At 29.8% G+C, this 20,911-nt stretch overlaps 3 protein-coding genes across 5 annotated transcripts in view; 1 reads left to right on the top strand and 2 right to left on the bottom strand.

Moving 5' to 3' along the window:
- LOC126742960 (neogenin) overlaps positions 1 to 3,722 on the bottom strand; it is a 159,367-nt gene extending 155,645 nt beyond the window's left edge. For both annotated transcript variants that reach the window (XM_050449849.1, XM_050449850.1), the window contains exon 1: positions 3,515 to 3,722. In XM_050449849.1, the coding sequence (XP_050305806.1) occupies positions 3,515 to 3,590 (76 nt within the window). In that variant the 5' untranslated portion in view covers positions 3,591 to 3,722. The remainder of the gene's footprint in view (positions 1 to 3,514) is intronic.
- Positions 3,723 to 4,050: 328 nt separating this feature from the next.
- On the top strand, positions 4,051 to 7,521 carry LOC126742965 (AP-3 complex subunit sigma-2). Of its 2 annotated transcripts, none has more exons than XM_050449859.1 (4): positions 4,051 to 4,272; positions 4,328 to 4,419; positions 4,477 to 4,786; positions 7,173 to 7,521. In XM_050449859.1, the coding sequence occupies exons 1-4, from the start codon at positions 4,204 to 4,206 to the stop codon at positions 7,293 to 7,295; spliced, it is 594 nt and encodes a 197-aa protein (XP_050305816.1). In that variant the 5' UTR covers positions 4,051 to 4,203; the 3' UTR covers positions 7,296 to 7,521. The 2 variants fall into 2 exon arrangements, with proteins under 2 accessions (XP_050305816.1, XP_050305817.1); XM_050449860.1 differs by having other exon boundaries at positions 4,054 to 4,272; positions 4,477 to 4,768.
- Positions 7,522 to 8,426: 905 nt separating this feature from the next.
- On the bottom strand, positions 8,427 to 18,121 carry LOC126742964 (cysteine dioxygenase type 1). Its single transcript, XM_050449858.1, has 4 exons — positions 17,637 to 18,121; positions 13,168 to 13,412; positions 8,673 to 8,839; positions 8,427 to 8,621 (listed from the first exon to the last, which is right to left on the bottom strand). Exons 1-4 carry the CDS (start codon positions 17,891 to 17,893, stop codon positions 8,586 to 8,588), a joined length of 705 nt encoding a protein of 234 aa, XP_050305815.1. The 5' UTR covers positions 17,894 to 18,121; the 3' UTR covers positions 8,427 to 8,585.
- Between the last annotated feature and the right edge of the window lie 2,790 nt (positions 18,122 to 20,911).

Below are 20,911 nucleotides of genomic sequence, written 5' to 3'. Positions count from 1 at the left end.
TAGTTATGGCAATATCTGTTGACCGTTTGAGAACAAATTTGAAGCGTTGGGAGGTTTAATTCCGATGTTGATTTTTTTTAAAAGAAGTGTCTCGTTTTTGTTGCTATTCACCCAGCAGTTTCCATTCATCCCATTTCACGGTATCAATGATATTTGCTCATAGTTACAAAAAAAAAAAATATTTTTTACAGATGATCTTAGGATATATATGGAAGTTAGGTCTTTAAGACTGTGCCAGTTTACAGAGAAATTTTAAGAACGTTGTAAAATATAATTATAACATACACATTGTAATGCTTGGAGAATCCAATAGTGAGAAGGACCTGGGAGGTGTAATGGACTGGAATTTACAAAGCATGTAACAAACATGGTAAATGATGTACCTAGAACAATCGGCTTCATTAGTAGATCAACTAAGAATTTTAATGTTGACTATTTAATATAAATATTTACATTGATGCATCCTAGGTTGGAGTACAGAAGTTTTATATGGTCTCCCTAGTATGAAATGTGGAATGAGTGCAATGTAGATTTCTCCAGTACATGTTTTTTTTTTAAGTTTGGCTATTACATGATGACGAGTCATTACCAGCACATGCTGTTGCGGCTTTTTAATAGGTTTTCTTTGGCACATCGGTGTATTGGCTTGATATACTGATATACTTAATATAATTTATAGTTTTATCAAATAAAATTGATTCCCCATAAATTCTTTTAATGCTTCATTTTTTGTAAATGTTAAGACCAGACTGAGAACGTTTCATTTAAGCTTTCCTTGGACTAATATAAATAAAAACTCTCCTTTTTACAAAATGCTTATGCTGGTGAATTGTATCTTGCTATATTGGATTTTCCAGGCTTTACAAAAATAATTGAGGACAGACTTCATGCTGCTGCTATTTTTGTTTATAATGTAATTATTAAGTATATTATGTTCATACATGACTACCCATATTAATTAGTTTTATTTTTTATCCTGTTGTTATATTGTAGCTTTAATATTGCAATTTATATAAGAATTGTGTATTATTATTATTATTATTATTATTATTATTATGGTGCCTGTAATTGGCCTCTTATGTCTGTTAATTTTGCACAGAGATATATAAACATATAAATAATTTGAGTGGTATAATGGATTTGGTCATGAATTAATATAGCTTTGGACCTGCAGCAACAACAATCAATGTAGATTTTACAATAAAGGGAATATGGACAGGTTTAATAATAATCCTCATACTCTAAAAATATGTTATTCATGTACCTACATAGTGCTTATTAATATCAGGGAAATACATACATACACTATCTTTAATGTTCTGGACAGGTTATATCTGGGGCTTAACAATGGGTGTTGATGTGCTGCAGCAGTGTTTTGTGACTTGTCAAAAGCCTGTGTTCAACCACAGAATACTGCTAAGTAAACTGGAGGCATATGGATTCAGGCAAAGGGTTTTGGAGTACTTCTGGTCATATTTGATGGAGACTCCAATGAAATGAAGACTAGCGTAGGTGTACCCCTGGTGTATGATTGGCATCATATTGTAATATATGGCCATTTTACCATCTTTGCAGACAATACTACAATTTTGTGTAAAGATTCAGACAGATTTATATAAGGTAAAAAGATGGTGTGATGCTAATAAGTTATGCTTTAATTTTTCCAAAACAAATATATTAAAATTGAAATGTGCCTAAAAAACTTATTGATATTTTTTTAAGTAATAATCATAATAGTTATATAATATAATATCATAATAATAGTTATATATTGAGTCTGGGTTAAAATTTGAAAATCATATAACCACAATTTGCTATAAACATTCTTTTAGCTGTTATGCTCTCTGTGTCATAATCTTAAGCCTCATCAAAAATTTAGACAGTTCAGTTGCTAAAGGTTAACATTTGTCCTTAATTAAGCCCCATCTTCGCTATGACATTTGTTTTTGGGGGTGTGCTCCAGAACCTCTCTTACACAGTTTTTACTTTACAAAAGAAAGCTATTAGATGTTTATTTAGGGTTGGTTCTTCAGAGACTCATTAGGGTGGATGCAGGATATAATACTCAGCATTCCTCCAATGTTAGATTGCCTATGCCTAGGTCTGAACAAATAAAAAAATCAGTAGTATACAATGTAACATCAGTTTGGCATTTAGATGCTCTACCAAGGCTTTTTTGTTAAGGGCTACTAGTGCCTTACAGAGTATTTTGCTGAAAGATCTTAGACCAATTTAGGTTTGCAATCACATCTTTCCATGCATTGCTACTATTTTATTTGCATGTTTTTATGTGTTCAAATTAGGATAAATTACAACTGTTTTGTGGTAAAATTGTACATTTTATGTGTCATTATTCTGATGTTTGTTTTACTGTTTCATATTATGACTGGCTATTTTTATCTTTCTACTCTTACATGTAAAATTTTGTAATTTTTTTTATTTTAGTTATAGGACTAGTATCAAGCTTTGTTAACAATAATATACAAATTTGTTTTGACAATAAAGTATATTTTGAATTTGAATATAGTGCTTATATCATCAAATAAACCTGACTAGATGAAACATAAATACATTTAAAAGAAGTGTCTTTATAGCAGATATATCTAACCTGTTATTTTAAACAATATTCTCAACATTTTGGTATTTGAATGCCAGTTTTTACATGAGGTGGTACGCAGTAAACTGCTAATTATAGTAGCATAGTCAACATCTATATGTGTTTTTTTTATCTAAGGAAATTGATATAAATAAGCACAAGAGAGAAGTGTACAGTGATAAATATATTCCTATACCATTCTGATCTGTTGAGATTCTTAAAGGTCTTTCAGTTGGATTATATTTATACAGACTTCTTCAAGGCTTTTGACAGAGTAAACACCATTTGTTTTAGTCAAAGCTGAGAGCTACAGGGTTTAGTTAAAAGCAAAAGTTGCAATTTCCTTTGATAGAGTTTAGGGAAACCTTGGGAAATGCATCAGGTTTTGTCATGTGGTCTCTCAATTTTCAGTTGTTTGTAAATGACATCTCCATTTAAAATTGAATAATTATGGTCTTTTGATAAATAAAAAAAAAAATGTTAGCCTTGTAGCCCTGTAAGTAACCTTTATACGCTATTCACATTAAATAGGTATATACAGTATTTTAATTGTTAATTTTTCTTAATTCTTGGTACTGTTTTTATAGCTTTTACATTTGATGAATTTATAGATTAAATGTTTTAATTGTGAAAATTTCCTTGAGGCCATTAAAACGTTATTATAATCTACACCCAGTAATGAATAAAATAACGTTATTATAAAGCTGAATGCTTGGCCACAACAGGATATTGAATACATAAATGCCCATTACACCTACACAAACAAAACAGGAACTTTAAAATAGCGAAAACAGATCTGACGACGTACAAAAATTAATATTTAAATGTTCGTTTTTTAAGATGCGTGTGGGCAAATTACGAAAAATCCTTAAAAAAAGGTATCCGACAAATAAACGATTTAAAAACCATTTGGTTTACCTTTAACTGCGGCAGCTAACGTCAACAAAAACGCCAATTTACACCATAAAAACGGCACATACGTTGTCCGATACATATTTGGGGACCTTAGGAAAGTAACGAAGAACAATCATACACCGGCCATAATCGGATTTTTCGGAAATTTTATTCAAAAAAATCGAAATTAATAATTTTTCGGCTCGAAGGACCGTCCGACACACACCGACGCCATTTTACTATCTGCCATGTTTGTCTCACTCTGTTTTCAAGTCAAATTTTTAGTAAACAAGTCGGTGGTGGGGGAAAAACCATCGGGATTACAGAAATCTGTAATTTAGGCGCTTCTTAGACGTCAAAGCTCTAGGTTTCAAAAATCTGATCTGTCAGTGAATAAACCCAATCACATTAATTATACACTATTAATTGATTTAGTTATAATTCTAATTATGAAGTAAAATTACTTAATTATCAAGCTATAGCAAAACACGACAAACATAACGTCTTATCGATAATTTGAGACAATCCGCTCCTTATTGACATATACGTCAAAGTCACTGTCAGCTGACATTCATTGACATTCTTGAACAATTTTCACAACACTTGTAATTGAAAAAAAGATAATTTTTAAAAAATAACTTAAAAAAAACACTAATGTGTACTTACTATAGGGCGTAAAACCAAAACAGCTCCAACCAAATTAGGCATCAACCATGATCAAAGCCATTCTAGTATTCAATAACCATGGAAAACCCCGATTATCAAAATTTTATCAGCATTTTGTAAGTATAACCTCCCTTTTGATCCTATCTATGGGTAATAAACCTCTTATTTTAGCCTGAAGATATGCAACAACAAATAATAAAAGAAACCTTTCAGTTAGTATCAAAACGGGATGATAATGTGTGCAATTTTTTGGAGGGCGGAAGGTACCTAACCTAACTAAAGTCTCCTATAAAACTATTCACCGAAATACTGTATTTTAGCTTAATAGGTGGCAGTGACTATAAATTAATCTACAGGCACTATGCCACACTATACTTTGTGTTTTGTGTGGATTCATCCGAGAGTGAATTAGGAATTTTAGACCTTATACAGGTATTTGTTGAAACCTTGGACAAATGCTTCGAAAACGTTTGTGAACTTGACCTAATTTTTCATGTTGACAAGGTACATTTTATCTTAAATGAGTTAGTTATGGGCGGAATGGTTTTAGAAACAAATATGAATGAGATCCTTGCTAGGATAGAGGATCAAAATAAGTTGGAGAAGCAAGAGGTTGGTTTCTTAACTACAGTAAGTTTTTGATGCTTATGTAGTAGTATAACTTTTATTTTGCTTGTTTTTAAAAGAAATAGTGTTTATTTCCACTAAATAATAATAAATATTTTGTAATTTTCCTAAATTATAGATGTGGAATAGCCACAATCAAAAAGCGCAAAGACTAAGTTTTGTCTATACTGATCATTTTCTTTAGTAAGTTTATCATTACCCTTTTTATTTTGGCCATGTCGTGTTTGTCTCTCCACAATTTTAACAGACTATACATATCTCGCTGCTTCCCTAGAATTAAGTAAAATAAATTGAAAACAAAGTCATGTCAAGACACTAATTTAAATTTGCTTAACAACTTAACTTTTATGTTTCCTGGAGAAGGCATAATAGGATAAAAGTACATTTCTGTTTGCTAAAAAGGTGTTGGAGCTTAAGTACAGTTCAGTTAAATTTAATTCTTGCCATTTTTATAATTTGCGATCAGGTATTTGTAAAGATACTGAGGTTTATAAGAGCTTCTTATATGAATTTTAATTTATACCTAAAGAATTAACTAATTGCCAAAAACTCTTTTATATCATAAAAGGTCATAGTAACATACAAAAAGCATACCAGGAGTGGTGGTATCTTGCTGGTAGTAAAGAAGAAATTTATGGTAGAATGAGTTCAAAATAATGTAAGTTGTATTGTTAAGTACTTAGTACTAAAATTTAACCTTAAAAAAGTATTTTTTATTAATGTTTTACATATTTGCCTCCTAATACATGTGATAATGACTATGTAAGTTTTTTGATGGTAATAGGAGCTGTCAAAAAGTGGTTTGTTAGAAAATTTTATCAAATTTCACAATCTTACCCAATACAACTCAGTGCATAAGGTTGGATTTATTACTTTTAATCATGAATGTCAAAAATTTAACTAAATGTGATGTACCACTTGTTAATGAGGACATCTGTATATCATCCTTGCCTTGATTTTATTGTCACATTTAGGGTTTTATATTTGACCAAGAGTTGTATGTGTTTTAAATTTCATTTTTCTATGACTATGCAAAGAGCAATTTTCACCTTTTTATATGGCCTCATTCAAGGTATGGACTGGAAAGAGCTGGAGGGGTACTTGGATGTGGATGAATGTGTGCAGTTGTTCTATGTAATGTACGCATGCATTGATCAGTCAGTACCAAAAAAACAGTCAAGGAATACCTTACGAACAACAAATATGTATCCTAGTTTCTTTACTTCTGAGTTTATATTTAAGGTTAATTATAAGAATTGTTTTCATAGGCAGGTAAATTAAATTTCCTTAAATGCTTTGGTTTTAGCTTAATCTACACCATTAAGACAAGAGGTGAAACTGCTTAGTGGAGAGGCCATTATAGGTGTCCCAATGAAAATATTGAGAATAATATACAAATGGAGCCTAGTAGTTTTTACTCCTAGTCCATAGTGTAAATAATATAAAATCAGGGGTTTCTTAAAGGGGTGTAGTAGACATTAGTGACTGTCAGAATATTGCAGATGTTTTTGCAGAATACTTTGGCTCTGTTTTTCAAAGATCAAATAGTTTTAATAGGACACTGAATCAAGAGATTTTTATTATTCAAAAATAACAATTGAGAATGTTTTCATATTTCATGTACAATTTTTATTAGTTGATGTTGTTATATAAGTTGTTCTTAGATCCAGAATCTATGAAATTGCATAAAAATCAATTGCATAAAAACGTTACTTTGTATTGAAAATTTCTCTTTTTTAACTAGGGATAACAAGAACTTTATAAAAATAAGCAATTTGGGCACATTCATGTGTAAACCATGGCCAACATTACCACATAATCAGTTTATCTGTAAAGAAATTCTTATCTAAAGAAACCTTGTTGTATAAAATGTGCATATTATTTAGACAAACGGTCGTCACGAATTCTCAAATAGACCCAAGATGTGAAACTTTTTATGATTTATTTATTTATTTAGAAAACGTGGTAGGTAGAAAAATTGCCCTGCCTAGAATTAATTCTGGGGACATGTAGTGACACCATCTATTAACTTATTAGAAAACTAGATTGAGTGTAATTCTCTACGGTTGAGTAGCCTTTTAAAGTGAAACTTTTGTAGCAGTTCTTCACTGTCTGACCCTCTTGGGAAATAAACTAGGCCCTCTTTAAATGCCCTTTACTTCAAAAATTTCCTCTGCACATTCTCCAATTACATATATCTGATATAGGTGACCAAATAACAGAGTTAACCTCTAGTCTGCTCTTAACTAAATAGTTAAATAGTTATAAGGGCGTTGACATTGTTAAATAATACTATAGGGTTGAAAAGAAAATTGATATGTGAGGCTCTTATAAACATCAGCTATTCAACATACAAGCCCCATATATAAATTTTTTTCTATGATTTTAGGCGGGTATATCAGCTGCCCCAGCTAGGGCCGTATCAGCAGTGAAAAACATGAACATTCCCCAGCAAATCAAGGACATTAAACTGCCCGATCTGCCGCAGGCCATTAAGGACCTCAAATTCTGACCGCCAATTGGGAACCAGTTTCATAATATCGATGTATCATCGTCAGAGCACCTCACCACGCCCGACTCTAGGTTCCTTTTAGAAGATCCATCCTCACCAAGATATACATAACATCAACTGTTTAGATATAAGTATATATTAACGTATATGGAGATATACATATTTAATTGAGATAATATTGTTATGTCTGTAAGTGTAATAAATTAAAAAGATCTTTTTTTATTTATCTATTCGTGGTTTTTGTTTAGGCCAGTTTGCACTCGTTGAAGTTTTTTAAACATTGCGTTCTATTGTGCCAAAATTATAGTGTTTTGTGGTTTGATACCTTTTTTCCGCCCATAGAAACTCTCGTCTTTTTCTAGAGCCTCTGTAATAATCTATTCACGTATATGTTGAAGAGAATTGGGGAGAGATTGCAGCCTTGTCTGATGCCGTTAGATCTAGAGAGATAGATTAGAACGCTATCTGCTGATTGTGGACAGATCTCAGACAATTCCAATGCCACTTCGATTCATCCACGATATAGAAACCAAGAGTACTGTCATTTATCTTGATACAAAAGTAAACGGCAAAGGAGGCTTCGAACCAGAAATCAGGAGAAGAATTGGCAAAAGATGCTTCGGACAGACTAGTTAAAATCTGTAAAGGCAACAATATCAGGCAAATATGAAAATAAGACCTATGGGTCAGAGTCTTAGATGTTAAACGTACAATACCGAAAATAGAAGTAGATGATATGTTATTGCAAGATGTTGAGAATCCCTTGGACAGTTCACAGAACAAAAATATTCATATGCAGAGAATTGATTGAGTATTCGGGATTACGAAAGGCTAGTTTTAAGAGTCCAGAGGCTCATACTTAAATATTGCGGTCCCGTGATACGGAAGTACGGGATGGAGAAAACTGTAATGCAAGAAAAAGTGAATGGCAAAAAAACGAGAGGCAAATCTCCTGTAAGATTCATAGATTAATTTTTTTGGATACTTTGACACCATTCTTTCAAGGTTTTTCTTGCAACTAATTTATTAGTTTAAGTAAATATTTCCTTTTTCTCTCTAAAAACCGTGAGAAAACGCTTAGAGGAATTAACAAAAAAAAATTTCCTTTTTGAATATCACAATAAAAACAAATTTGGTTCATCCTTTATTCAGTATTATAAAACCCATATATCAAAATCTACAATTTTAAGTTAGAGGGTGGAGATGATAGGTTCCTCGTTAGGTATAATATTTGATTTGTATGCAATATAATATAGTCCAAACTAAATTAACCATATGGCTGTATGCAGGTCAGTTGTCCTCTGGCACAGGCACTTCATCATTATTCTAAAAAAGGCAACATGTCACACAATTTTTTTTTTCAATCGAATTTCTTACCTTAGTTCTTTTGCCATACATAGAATAAAACGTCACCGTAGAAGTTGTTTTTTTCCCATTTCTTTGGTTAAACACTGAACATCGATCGTATGGTGGGCAATACAAGTGAAGGCTAATGGCAGTATCGTAGCTTGACACGTTTTCCACTCTATGAAGACCCAAAGAATCTAAAAAATGGTTTATTGTTTATATTTTAATTGAACCTTAAACGTTCACTTTTGGTTGATATTAGTGACATTATTTACAGTAGATTAGCAGGTAAACATCATTGAAATACAGTCTGATAAAAGACCTCTGATGTAAATATTATTTATTCCGCATGTTGCTTAACGGAAAATCTGTATCCAAGATGGTTTATTGTTTTTAATAAATTAGAGCTTATGGAGTCTAATTATATTTAAAATTTACTGTAGTTAACCAATTAAATTAGTTTTTAAAATATGAAATAAGATTTTTATTAGTGTTCTTTGGGGTATTCGTATTTTGACCACTTTCTTTCCCGCTAATCTTTATAGTTTTAAAACGACAGAAAGTCAAATAATGCTTTAAACATAAGATAGAGTCTTTTATTATATTTTAAAATTTATTAATTAAATTGCAATTGAAGATATTTGTAGATATTTAACATATAAACTCTAAGGTCTAACGAGAGAGGTATAAAGTACAATTAAACGTCGCATTATCATACAGAAGAGTATATGGTAGAGTTTACGTTAGATGTAGCTTGTGTGGAACTGCATATGATATTTTTGATAAAAATTAACAATTGGAGCAACAATGGCTTATTATAAAGGTGAACAATCAAATTGGGTGTTTTATTGGGCACCAAAGCTTAAGGACTTAAATGCTATTGATAAACTTTGTTGTTAATGTTCTACCTTTTTATAATGAGGTATAAATGGAAGCATTAATGATAGTTTTAATAATGGGTTAGATTCATTTCATTTTAGGTAAGTCGTTAAGAATCCTACTAGATTTTCACTACAAAAATCTGCATTATTAGATGTGATTATTATTTCAAATAAAAGTTTGTTAAAAGGTTTGGTATATTACCACAATATGCATCAAATATCTGACCATCAACTAGTATATTGCAATAGTAGTCTTAAGGTCCCAGTATTGCCTCCAAAAATGATTGAATGTATTGAATATAAAAACTTGAATTAAGGATCATTTATTGATCTCTTCTTAATTAAAATCTCCCTGGTTTAGTGATGTTTTACAAAAAATAGAAATATTTTTTTAACAAAATACAAAAAATGGAGAAGCATAGGAAACTGGGAAGATTATAAGAGTGTAAGAAATATGTTTACATAAGCAGTCCTTAAAGAAAGCATATGTTAATTTTTTTAACAGCAGCAATAATAGTTAACATATTAGGAATACTATTAATGATATGAACGTTTGAAAATTAAAATGTTTAATTACGTTGTCCAGTTATCATTTCTATATTCAATAAAATTGAATGTAAGTTTTCTAGACAGTGGAAATCCGTCATGATTTTACTATTACCAAAAGCAAGTGATCCTAAAATTCACTCAGATTCAAGACCAATTAGTTTGTTAAGTGTTGTTTATGAAATTTTTGAAAAAGTAATTTAGCCTTAAATCTTTGACTTTCCGTAAAAAATAATTTTTTTTACCAATGTCAATCTGCTTTTAGGAAAGGATTTAGTACAAGTACTGAAGTGCAAGGCATTAAGGATGAAAACGTAATTTATATTCATAAAGGACAACAGTCTGGTTTAATGTTGCTTGACTATAGTAAGGCGTTTGATCCACAACTGATGCATGCTAAATTATTATACTATTAGGGGTTTAAAGATAATATGATTAAACTGCTTAATGAATATCTAATATAAGGATCTCGAGCGTGTTTTTATCGATCAAAAGTTTTACTCCCCTTACAGTAGGCAGAATATTGCCTCTTACTGTAAGGGCAGTTCCTCAAGAATCAATTTTGGGACCCTTGCTCTTTGTCATTTATACAATGGATATGCACAGTTATATTACAGAGAGTCAGTTATATTAATTTGTGGTAAATGGTAGTCACTTATCGAATGTAGAAGTGCTGGTGGTAACTTAATTTAAAAATCTGTGTATCATGTTTGACAACAATTTATGTCGCATCTTGCTAAGGTAGGTCAACAAGCTTACTTATCGCAAAATTTGTACAAAATGCTTGTACTTCCTCACATGAATTACGACTATGTTTGGCCCTATATATTGACTTTAAGACCAAATTTATTTTGCTAAAAATACACGCTTACTTATTCGAACTTTTCTTCTTAAAATCACCTAAGGATTAGCACTCTTAAGGATCAACATTTTATTGATTAATAGTGAACTTATATTATTGTTTTGTTTTGCTCATTGTTCCATTTGTATATTTAACTTGTCAGTTGAAAAAAAATGCACAATAAAATTGAATTTATATTTAGTTTTAGAATTTTTTTTTTTTACTTCTGGTTTGCATATAGAATTTAATTTTGCATATAAAAGGGTTAAAAGAGGAGTTAAATATAAAGTCCCTTATTTACTTATTTCTCTCAGCACACCAGAATTATTTAGTTTACTTCTTACAAAAGGTCAGAAAATACTGGGACCATTATTTATATTGCTTTCAATATTTTTTTTATAATGTATATATTCTAGATTATTTTGATTTAAGTTTATGTCTTAACTGCCGGGCCAATATGAGGTATCTATATATTATTAACCTTCTTGTTCAAATATTATATTAGCAAAATGTAATTTGAAGGCGATTTTTGCATTTGTATTATTATTCTTCGTTCTTCTTCAAAAAAATTCTTTAAGATGAAGAACAAACTCTTATCTTATGCAATTTAAATATTTTCTTAGCCTTTTTGGAATTCGATTACTTTTTTTCCTTGTATTGCTTGTAATTATTCCGTTTTATATTTTTTTCTAATAATTCTATAATTATTTTGTATTTATTACTTTTTGTGCTAATCCAGGTTATCGTTCACTCTATTTTAGCGAATTTTTTGTTGAAGTAAGTGAATTTAAAAATGTATTTTTAATATTAAATGGTAAACATGAACTGACTAAATGTGAACATATAATATTAACTAAAATAACCCTGAATGATGCGCTGTAATTGCATAAATAAACACATAGCTTTGGCTAGAAATTTTCCTTCCGTAAAGTGCTATTCAAGGTGAAAAATTATTAAAAGCCTAAATTACTATGTGACAAAAATTGCAATTAGACACATTTTATTATTGGGACAAAAATCTATTTGCATTGTTAGTAGGAGATGATAAAGCTCTTTTTAACAAGACTTACTTATAGTTTTCTCATTTTCAAAATAATTCAAATTTCTTTAGCATGGAACCCTAATTTAAATTTATTTATTTATTTAGAAAAGATCCCGACAGTAAACAATTAGAGCTGTTAAAACATTACATAAATCGATGAAAAATAATAAAAAATCTAAAGTACTGGCACCCTTTAACAGTTTTAATGAATCTCGAGTAGGTCCAACTTGGATCAATTTTATTTGCCACCTTTTATTAAATACTGAGCAGACTCTGTCCACTGGTGATGTTTGAATCAAGTTAGTACGAGCTTCTGGGAAGTAGAAAAAATTGGTCTGCCTAGTAGGAATTCTTGGATATTAAAAATTAATTAATCGCTTAACAAAGAGGGACATAACCAGTGATACCTACTACCATTAAAAGTGAAATCTTTGCAGTAGTTCTTCACTGTCTGACCCTCGGCACATTCTCTAATTGATTTACATATCTCTGATATATATAAAGGTGACCAAATAACAGACGTAAACTCCAGTTTACTCCTAGGTAAAGAGTTAACGGAAATTTTGACATTGTTAGCAGATTCACAGTTTCTCTGCCTTGCAGTCTCAATGTACTCGATGGAAAGTTGGTCATCAATTAATACTTAAAACTTACTATATCACAGACATCACCGACCACTTGTCGATATTTAACATTACCCTGTTCTGAACACACCATTCCGGAACAGCGTCTAAGCTAAATCGCAGTCTCTCGCAATCCTCCTAATCTTCACAGTGGAGTACAATTTTAAATCGTATAATTGCAAATAATTGAAAATATATGAAAATTGACAACTATAATAGCGGCGGTGTCATTTCTAAAGATCAAGAATAGCAGGGGGTTAAGATTGCTGCCATATGTAAATAAGATCTTAAAAAAATGATATGCCAAAAGCCTTGAGTTTTTTAAGTAGTATATCATGGTCAATTTTATCGAAGGCCTTAGAGAGTTCCATAAACCCCACATCCACTTGATTCCTTCTATCAGCAAGAAATTGCGCCAGGATAGTTGTCATTTTCCGACCCCTCATAAATTCATTTGACGTAAACAGAGGTTCAATCCTTGTAATTCATTAGATACATCTCAAATTCGAAATATAGAAAAACTTTTAATATAGTAAGAAATAAATGGGGTGCTTAATACTAGTATAACTTTATTAATCTCATTACCACTTACCATTAATATAACAAACTTCATTTAAATTGAGCCTAGTCCGTCCGATTTCTTTGAGCTCCTCTTCTTCTTCTCCTTTACTCTGTTTGGGCCAACCGAATCTGATTTCCTCGAGAGATCCTTGTAGGATTTTCATGAAACAATGAGAGTTCGCGTGATCGTGTATGCCTGACCCATGCCCTTCGCCCCAACAAAGAAGCATCAGGTTGTATTTCCCGTTACCATCGTCAACTAGGTTTCTTGTGTATCTAAAACAGAAATTTAAACAGTATTGGTTAAAAAGCACGTTTTTGTTGTTATGCTCCTCTCTGGTTGAGCTGGAAATTGAATTTTTCCTCAGACTGAGATGATGAGGAACTATTTATGTATTAAAATTTCTTACTTTTTCTCTATATTTTTGTTTTATTTCTAAATTATACTACGCAACTAAAAATTGTGTCTTTATGCGGCGTAGTTAGTAAAAATTGGCAAATTGAATTTATAGATGGATATTGGGAGATAAATCAAGTAAAATTTAAAAAACATCTATTTATTATCTTAATTTAAAGCAAAATATTTTCAACATTTTGAAAGACAAAAAAACGTGTGTTGGGCCAGCTCGTGTACGACAGATAATTATTAGATATTACTTAACTTAAATTGCTCTAATTTGACGATAAGATGTATGGTTTGTAAACATTTGCCGATAAACTTCTAATTATCAAATTATTTATAATTTAACAAAAAATTGCATGTGTCTATATTTAATGTGCGTTAGTTCATATTGTTGCTTGGTTATTCACATCAGTTTCAATGAAATGATAATGATTGATTTGAAATTAATTATTGAATGAATGATGAGTTTGTTGTCATGGCTTCATTTTATTATATTGCTTCTTCTATATATATTATGTTTACATAACATTAATATAACAAATTGAGGTATGTATCAAAAGAATGTGTTTAGTGGATGCTGAATAGTTCTCATGATGAAAAAGAAAACATTTACTTTTAAAAAAATTTGATTCCTTTCCTTGATAATTTTTCATGGTTTATATACAGTTGCTATCTAGTCTAAAAATAGAACTTTATATATCTCTGATTTATCTGGGCTTAATTATATAAAAGAAATGACTATTCAAGGCAATTCAGGTTTTGATGAAAAAAAAATGAGGTAGAATTAAACACTGAAGAAAATTGAAATTTTACGTATCATCTTCATGTCAGATGCGACAATCCTGAAAAATCGTAATAAATGAATACTGGTTAATGGTATATGGGTCTAATGCTTAAGAAAAATAACAATTTAACAAGAGGTAGAAGTAAAAAAGGCACCACTTTTAAATTATTCATCCTAATCCTAATAACTATGCACGTAGTTAATAAACCTTCAATACAATTTACTGAATTGTACAAAAAAAGGAATAAAATCATTTAATTATTAAAGTGTTTCACTGATTCAACAACCTCAACAGTTTTCTTACTGTGTTAGTAAATACATACAAAAGTACATATAAATACATACATTTTAGGAAAGTTCCGGTTATGTCTCTAATGGTACATCTATGTCGTAAACTGGTAAGTAAAGAAAATCGGAAAAAAACTTAAATGTTTTTGCAATTTTCTGACCTGATAACCCATTTTGAGGTCAAGTTTATGATTGGTCGTGCCTAGTGATCTGAATGACGTAAGAGAAATAGAATTTCAAGGTGACTTAGGGAGCAATAGAAAATAAAATGCAATAGAAAATTTATTAATTTTCGAATTCTTAAACCGTCTCAAACCCAAATATTATTGAGGATCGAATAATTAAAAAAAAAATCAATTTTTAGTAGATTTAAGCGATAATAAAAATTCATTATGGTTTTTTTTCCTCATAAAAACGTTAACAAGCATAACGTCTGAAAATCTGACTACAGTACTTGATGATCTAACTTGTTGTTAAAATGTTAAATTCCCGATTTATAACATGAAAAAGTGATGAAAAGAGTCTTTTCCACGTTAAGTCGAATGACCTTATTATTAAAATCAAATCCTTAACTGTAGAAAGATCCTTTTTTGCCTTCCTCTCTGTTTCATTCCATGAATTATTCTTTATAAACATAAATGTATCATCAGCAGATCTTCCAAGGAAGCTCTTATAGAGGGCTGCTTCTTTTTGGGAGTTTTCGCACGACCTCGGGACTCGTCGGATAAAAGTGTATATCTTTTTTTCTAATTAGGATAGAGAAGTGATTTTTACCTTTTCATAATTTAGATATATGAGGCTACAACTCTATCGACTACAATTTTTCATTTGTTCTTTTATTTAGGAGGGGGAAGCCTTAGAACTGAAAGTTTTTTGTTTGCTCGATTTTTTCCGCGTGCAAAGGATACAGGTCGCAACGGTTCTTTGAATTTTATGAAATTTAACAGGTCGATTGGACTTCATCTCTAGATGGACCGTATACTTTTTGGTTATTCTCAGCATAAGGGAAGTATTTTTTTTTAACGCTCAAAGTTTCAGATATGTGTGATATTCTAGCCCTTCTGACGGTTTAACGGTATCTTTCCGGAAATAGTGACTCACAGAAGATATGTGCGCCTCATCAAGAACTATTGGGATTAATTAAATCTGCATTCTTTCCGAATAAAACAGCGTATAAAGTTTAACACTATCATTTATACAGGGTGAGCAGTGCTCAGTTGAAAATACCCCTTTTTTACACTTTTTTTTCCAGCCTTAATAACTTTTTAGTGGCGCCCCCTAGAGTCAAATATCTTATGGGCGGTTTGTAGCGTGTGATAAGCAAAATGTTCTGCAATTTTAACGGTACTTCTAAGTAAAACCGTATTTGATTTATGAATTTTTTTACATTTTTTGACTTTGGAAATTAATTGTGCGCACCCGGTATGTGATAGAAAAACCAAAACCAATCGAGTACATGCGCCATTCATTTTAATATAACATACTAAAATTTTATTTTTTTGCTATTTTTTCAAGTACCCTAAAAGTAATTTTTTTTCAAAAAAGTCCCAAGCACGAAAAATCGCTAAAAATCTACCCACACAAGAGCTACTATCGAGCCATCCACGGCCGGCGTCTCCATGGCAACGAAAACGCCGAACAAAGACCCTTTTTATAATCGAAATTTAACTACTAAAACCGATTGGAATCGGTCCAGAATTGATGTTAAACTGTTCCTAAGGCTTTATACTATTTTTCCATGTACAAATCATAAGGTAAAAACCTTTTTTTATACCCGAAATCATCGTCTGAAAATGGTCGATTTTGACGTCTACGCGCCATTTTAATGCCGACTTTTACGGCGGTTTTGACAACATGGCCTCAACGTGGATGAATCGGCTCGGACTTGCTTTTTAATTTCATTGATAAAATGCTTAAAATAGCTCAGAACTTCCTAAAATTGATACGGAATTATTCAAGAGACTCTGGAGAATCCGAATATGTGCATATCTTTTACCAAATCGGGTTCTTTTAGCCGTGATAATTCGGCAACGTTTTGACGTTTTAGCATTTTCCGTGTATTATTATAATATTCATGCGACACAATGGTCTATACAAGGCATTTTGCTAGACAAAAATTATAACACAGTGGGTTTACCATCGGGATTTAATGGGTATTATTATTTTATGTGGTAATTTTTTTTTGAAACTTTTTTGGTATTTGCCCGATTTGAATAAAATTTGGTATTTGGGTTTGGTTTAGGGTATAATTATTAATTTTTAAAATATTGACTTTTAGGGTTACGTGACAACCAAAACTTTATTCCTATGGGTCTGATTTCAGTAAAACTGCAGTCATATTATATATTAAAGCATACTTAAATTTGAGCGGAGCTCTTATCACATCATGGTTCTGTAAAGCATGATACCTCAACAACCGTAGACTCAAAGCTTGTAAGACATATAACGCGGTGAGTAGCGTTGTCGGAGCAACTGCTCAACAATTTTTAATGGTTATTTCGACTTGAATTGTATTTAAAAAACTTTCTTCTGATCAAAATTAAGGAAAATTTCTACTGGTCCCAACTGATCAAGACGTCTTTAGAGTGGCAAACCGTGTCAAAGGCTTTGGCCAAATCAACGAAGATGCAAAGCGAAGCTTTCTTTTTGTCTACAGCTTTATATATTTTTATAGTAATGTACACTAATCTGTTAAGGTGATATACACTAATTTTTATATTATGCATGTTTTGTGTTAGAGAAAAGTTGTGTGGAATCTGATAGGACAAATTTGTGTACTGGCTGTGACTATAAATATAATAAACACAATGAACTACCATAGAATCCATATTGACGTATTTGAAATCCAATAATGGCCGCCTGTATAAACAAATATGTAATTTTGTAATCATTATTTTTTTTTGAAAATACAATTTACAATTTTGCATTAAAGATCACGTATTTAAGAGATGACCGATGAAAAAATTAACTATATGGATAAATGACGATAAACATTTGAATAAAAAAATAATTCTAGTCTTCTTACCTAAATCGGTCAAATTTAGCAAACTTCTTCCACTCCACCGGGTTCGACTTGTAACTGTTCATCACATAACGCACCAGATCAACGTTCACGTTATCCTTCTCGAAAATCACGTTTAGCTCCCTAATCAGATCCGTCAAAGAGCCAATTTCCGGTAACGACCGTCCCAAATGTTTAATCAGCTTAATTTCACAATACTCGTCATCTTGATGCCTATTATTGTCACTTAAAACCTCTGGACGATATTGACACACGGACATTTTTTCTGAAAATTATTTAAAACAAAAAAAAATTGAACAATTATATTGTTGTGCTGCACCGCGCTCTATTTGCTTAAGAAGTCTCGTTATCGTTCGCAAACGGAACCGATAACAGATGATCAGTAGAGGTCAAGACTGTGATGAAATTTCGCTTTATACTGTGATGGTTACTGGCGGTGATTTTTTGTTGTTGAAAACGTTTACTTTGTTTACTTTGCTGGAACTTAAAGCGTCTTAATTGTTGTTATTAAGTTATGTACTGATTATGGTAAATCATTTTGCCATCGCGAGACCTATAGGCCTGGATCTTGAACGTTATTGGTATTGGTTAAGTATGTTTATACTTTTTTAAATGTTGTTTACTCTTTTACTATCTGAAATGATTAAATTTGTTATTTAAACATAGTTACTTCATATTGTATTCGGTGAGTTCTTATATAGTGCCATGATTTTGTCACATGACTCAGCATACGTTTTTTATTTAATATTAACTAAAAAAATAATAAATCAAATGTATAACAGAATCAAAGGACAAAGTGAAAATATAAATTAAAGGGGCAATGAACAAAAGCAATAAAATTCAAAATTTAAAAAAAAAAGATATTTCCAGAAATCATTAAAAATCTAAACATTTTTATAAGTGGAAATAGAGGAAAATGAAAATAAAAGAATGAAAAAAGTATGACAAATGCAGGGTATGAACTTGCGACGTACGCTTTTCGGGTACCAACCTAACCTTCAAATTTTAAGCAATTTCTGTAAAATCCTAATAGCAAAACAGCGGATATAAAGTTGCTATAGATATAACGATATAATATAATTTTGCTGACTACAAAAGTGAATTATGGTAAGACGCATCGAATAAAGTCTTGTTCACGTGGAAACAAAAATTTGATGATGGCCAAAAGGCGAAACGTCATATTTTAATATTAATGATATAATTTTTTTGTTTGAGTGTGTATAGTAGAAAATAATACCAACGAAAAAACCAAAAAAATTGAACCATTATTTCAAAATTTCGTTTTTTTTGTAAGATATTTTTGAAAATTATCAGAAATTTATATATTTTTTATAAAAGCATACAGCCAATGGAGAAAAAAATTAAATAAACAATAAAAAAGTATGGCGAGTGCAGGATACGAACTAATGACGAACGCTTTTTGGGTATCAAGCAAATCTTCAAATTTTAATCAATTTGAGTAAAATTCTAATGCAAGGTATAAACATATATAAAATAGAATGAATAATGTACAATATTAGTATTGAAACACACACTTTTAAGTATCAAAAGATAAAATAAGAAACACAAACAATAAATTGGTTTATCAAAAAAATATAAGAATTAAAAAATTAAAAATTGTAAACAAGTAAAATATTTTTTTTAAAAATTGATAATCAATATGTTAAGGAATTAAATGAGAAAAAAAAGCAAAAAGCAATTAAGGACATTCGGAAAAAATAATTAAAGAGGCAATAAGTTGCTTAATGAACAAAAATACTATATTTAAATTTTTTAAAAAAATACACGACAATCTATAACAAAAACTCATTTTGTGTCATTTGTCATTTGTTTTTTTTATTTATATATTTTCGATATAATGAGTTTAATTAACAAATAATATATATTAAAAAATTACAAGAAAGTCAAAGACATAAATAAAATAATTGATAAATAAAGTAAAAAAAATTACATTTTAACTTATTTATAAAAAAATTCTTTAGTTAGTATTTAAAAAAAATATTAAGTTTGTGTTTAGTAAAAAAAATTTGTTTCTTCTTTTCTAGTATAATAAAGCTTTGTCTAGAATAATTTAAGTTTCTATATTAAGTAATTTATTATTTCTTCACTTTATGTATTTTGTTTTTGCTTTTTTTTAGGTTTGAATTTATTGGTTTATTTTATAAGGTATTTATGAACAAACACTGTAGAAACTTAATTATCTTTAAATATAACTTTGTAATACTACAAAAAAAACAGAAAAACGATTTAATTAATGTGTTTTTTCATTTAATTTTTTTACGTTTTTTTTACGATTTAATTAAATTATTTATTTAATTTTTATGTATTTATTTGACTTACTTGCAATTTTCAATTATACATATTATTTTTATTTATTATAAGACATATATTAGAAAATTTTTGTAGAAACTCAATTTATTTTAAAAGCAGTGATTCAAAAATAATTAAAATAAATCAAAAATAAGTTTTTCTTACTTCTATTCTGGAATTATTTATTTTATTTATAAAATTTTATTTAGCTACCTAAAAACCTTTTTTAACTTATTTAATTTTAAAATTTTCGTTATATATTTTTTTTTTATTAATTAAACTCAATATTTCTGTAACTAAAACTATGCGATAGTACGGAAAAAACACAGACACAGAATGTTAAAAAAATTATCATTGATTTTTTTAATAGTTTTATTTGAAAGTTTAAAACATAGTTTTTTTTTATTAGGCAACTAATTGTTTTATTGTGATTTTTTTTTAATACTAATTTTTTTTTGAATTTTATTTATCTGAATCCTTTACATTTTTATTTATTTATAGTTTTTTTTTGAAATTCTCAGACAAAAATCTTCTTTTTTGGACTTTCAATCATCTATGAAAACAAGTTTGTGAAATTTAAAAAAAAAATCTTTTACTTGTTTGCAATTTTTTATATTTTAAATTTTAATATTTTTTCGATAAGCCAATTTAATGTTTGTTCTTCTTATTTTTTTCTTTGATATTTAAAGTGTATATTTTTAATTTTAGTATTACAATATTTTATTTATCTCTATTTTATTCATCTCTTCTAATCCGATCTGAATAATAACGATTTTGTTCATCGTCCCTTTAATTTATATTTTAAATTTGTCCTGTGTGTCTTCATATTTTGATTCTTTTACACATTTATTTTATTGCTTTTTAATTTATTAATAAGAGAAGAATTAAGAGACAATAAGCTTACTATAATGAACAAAAATAATATAGTGAAAAGATTAAAATTAAAGAATGGTTTTAGGTGAAATTTA

The sequence above is a fragment of the Anthonomus grandis genome, chromosome 12 (genome assembly GCF_022605725.1).
Source record: "Anthonomus grandis grandis chromosome 12, icAntGran1.3, whole genome shotgun sequence".
In the NCBI taxonomy this organism is placed as follows: domain Eukaryota; kingdom Metazoa; phylum Arthropoda; class Insecta; order Coleoptera; family Curculionidae; genus Anthonomus; species Anthonomus grandis.
Note: the sequence above shows the minus strand (reverse complement) of the source record. Positions and strands in the feature narration are given on the sequence as shown.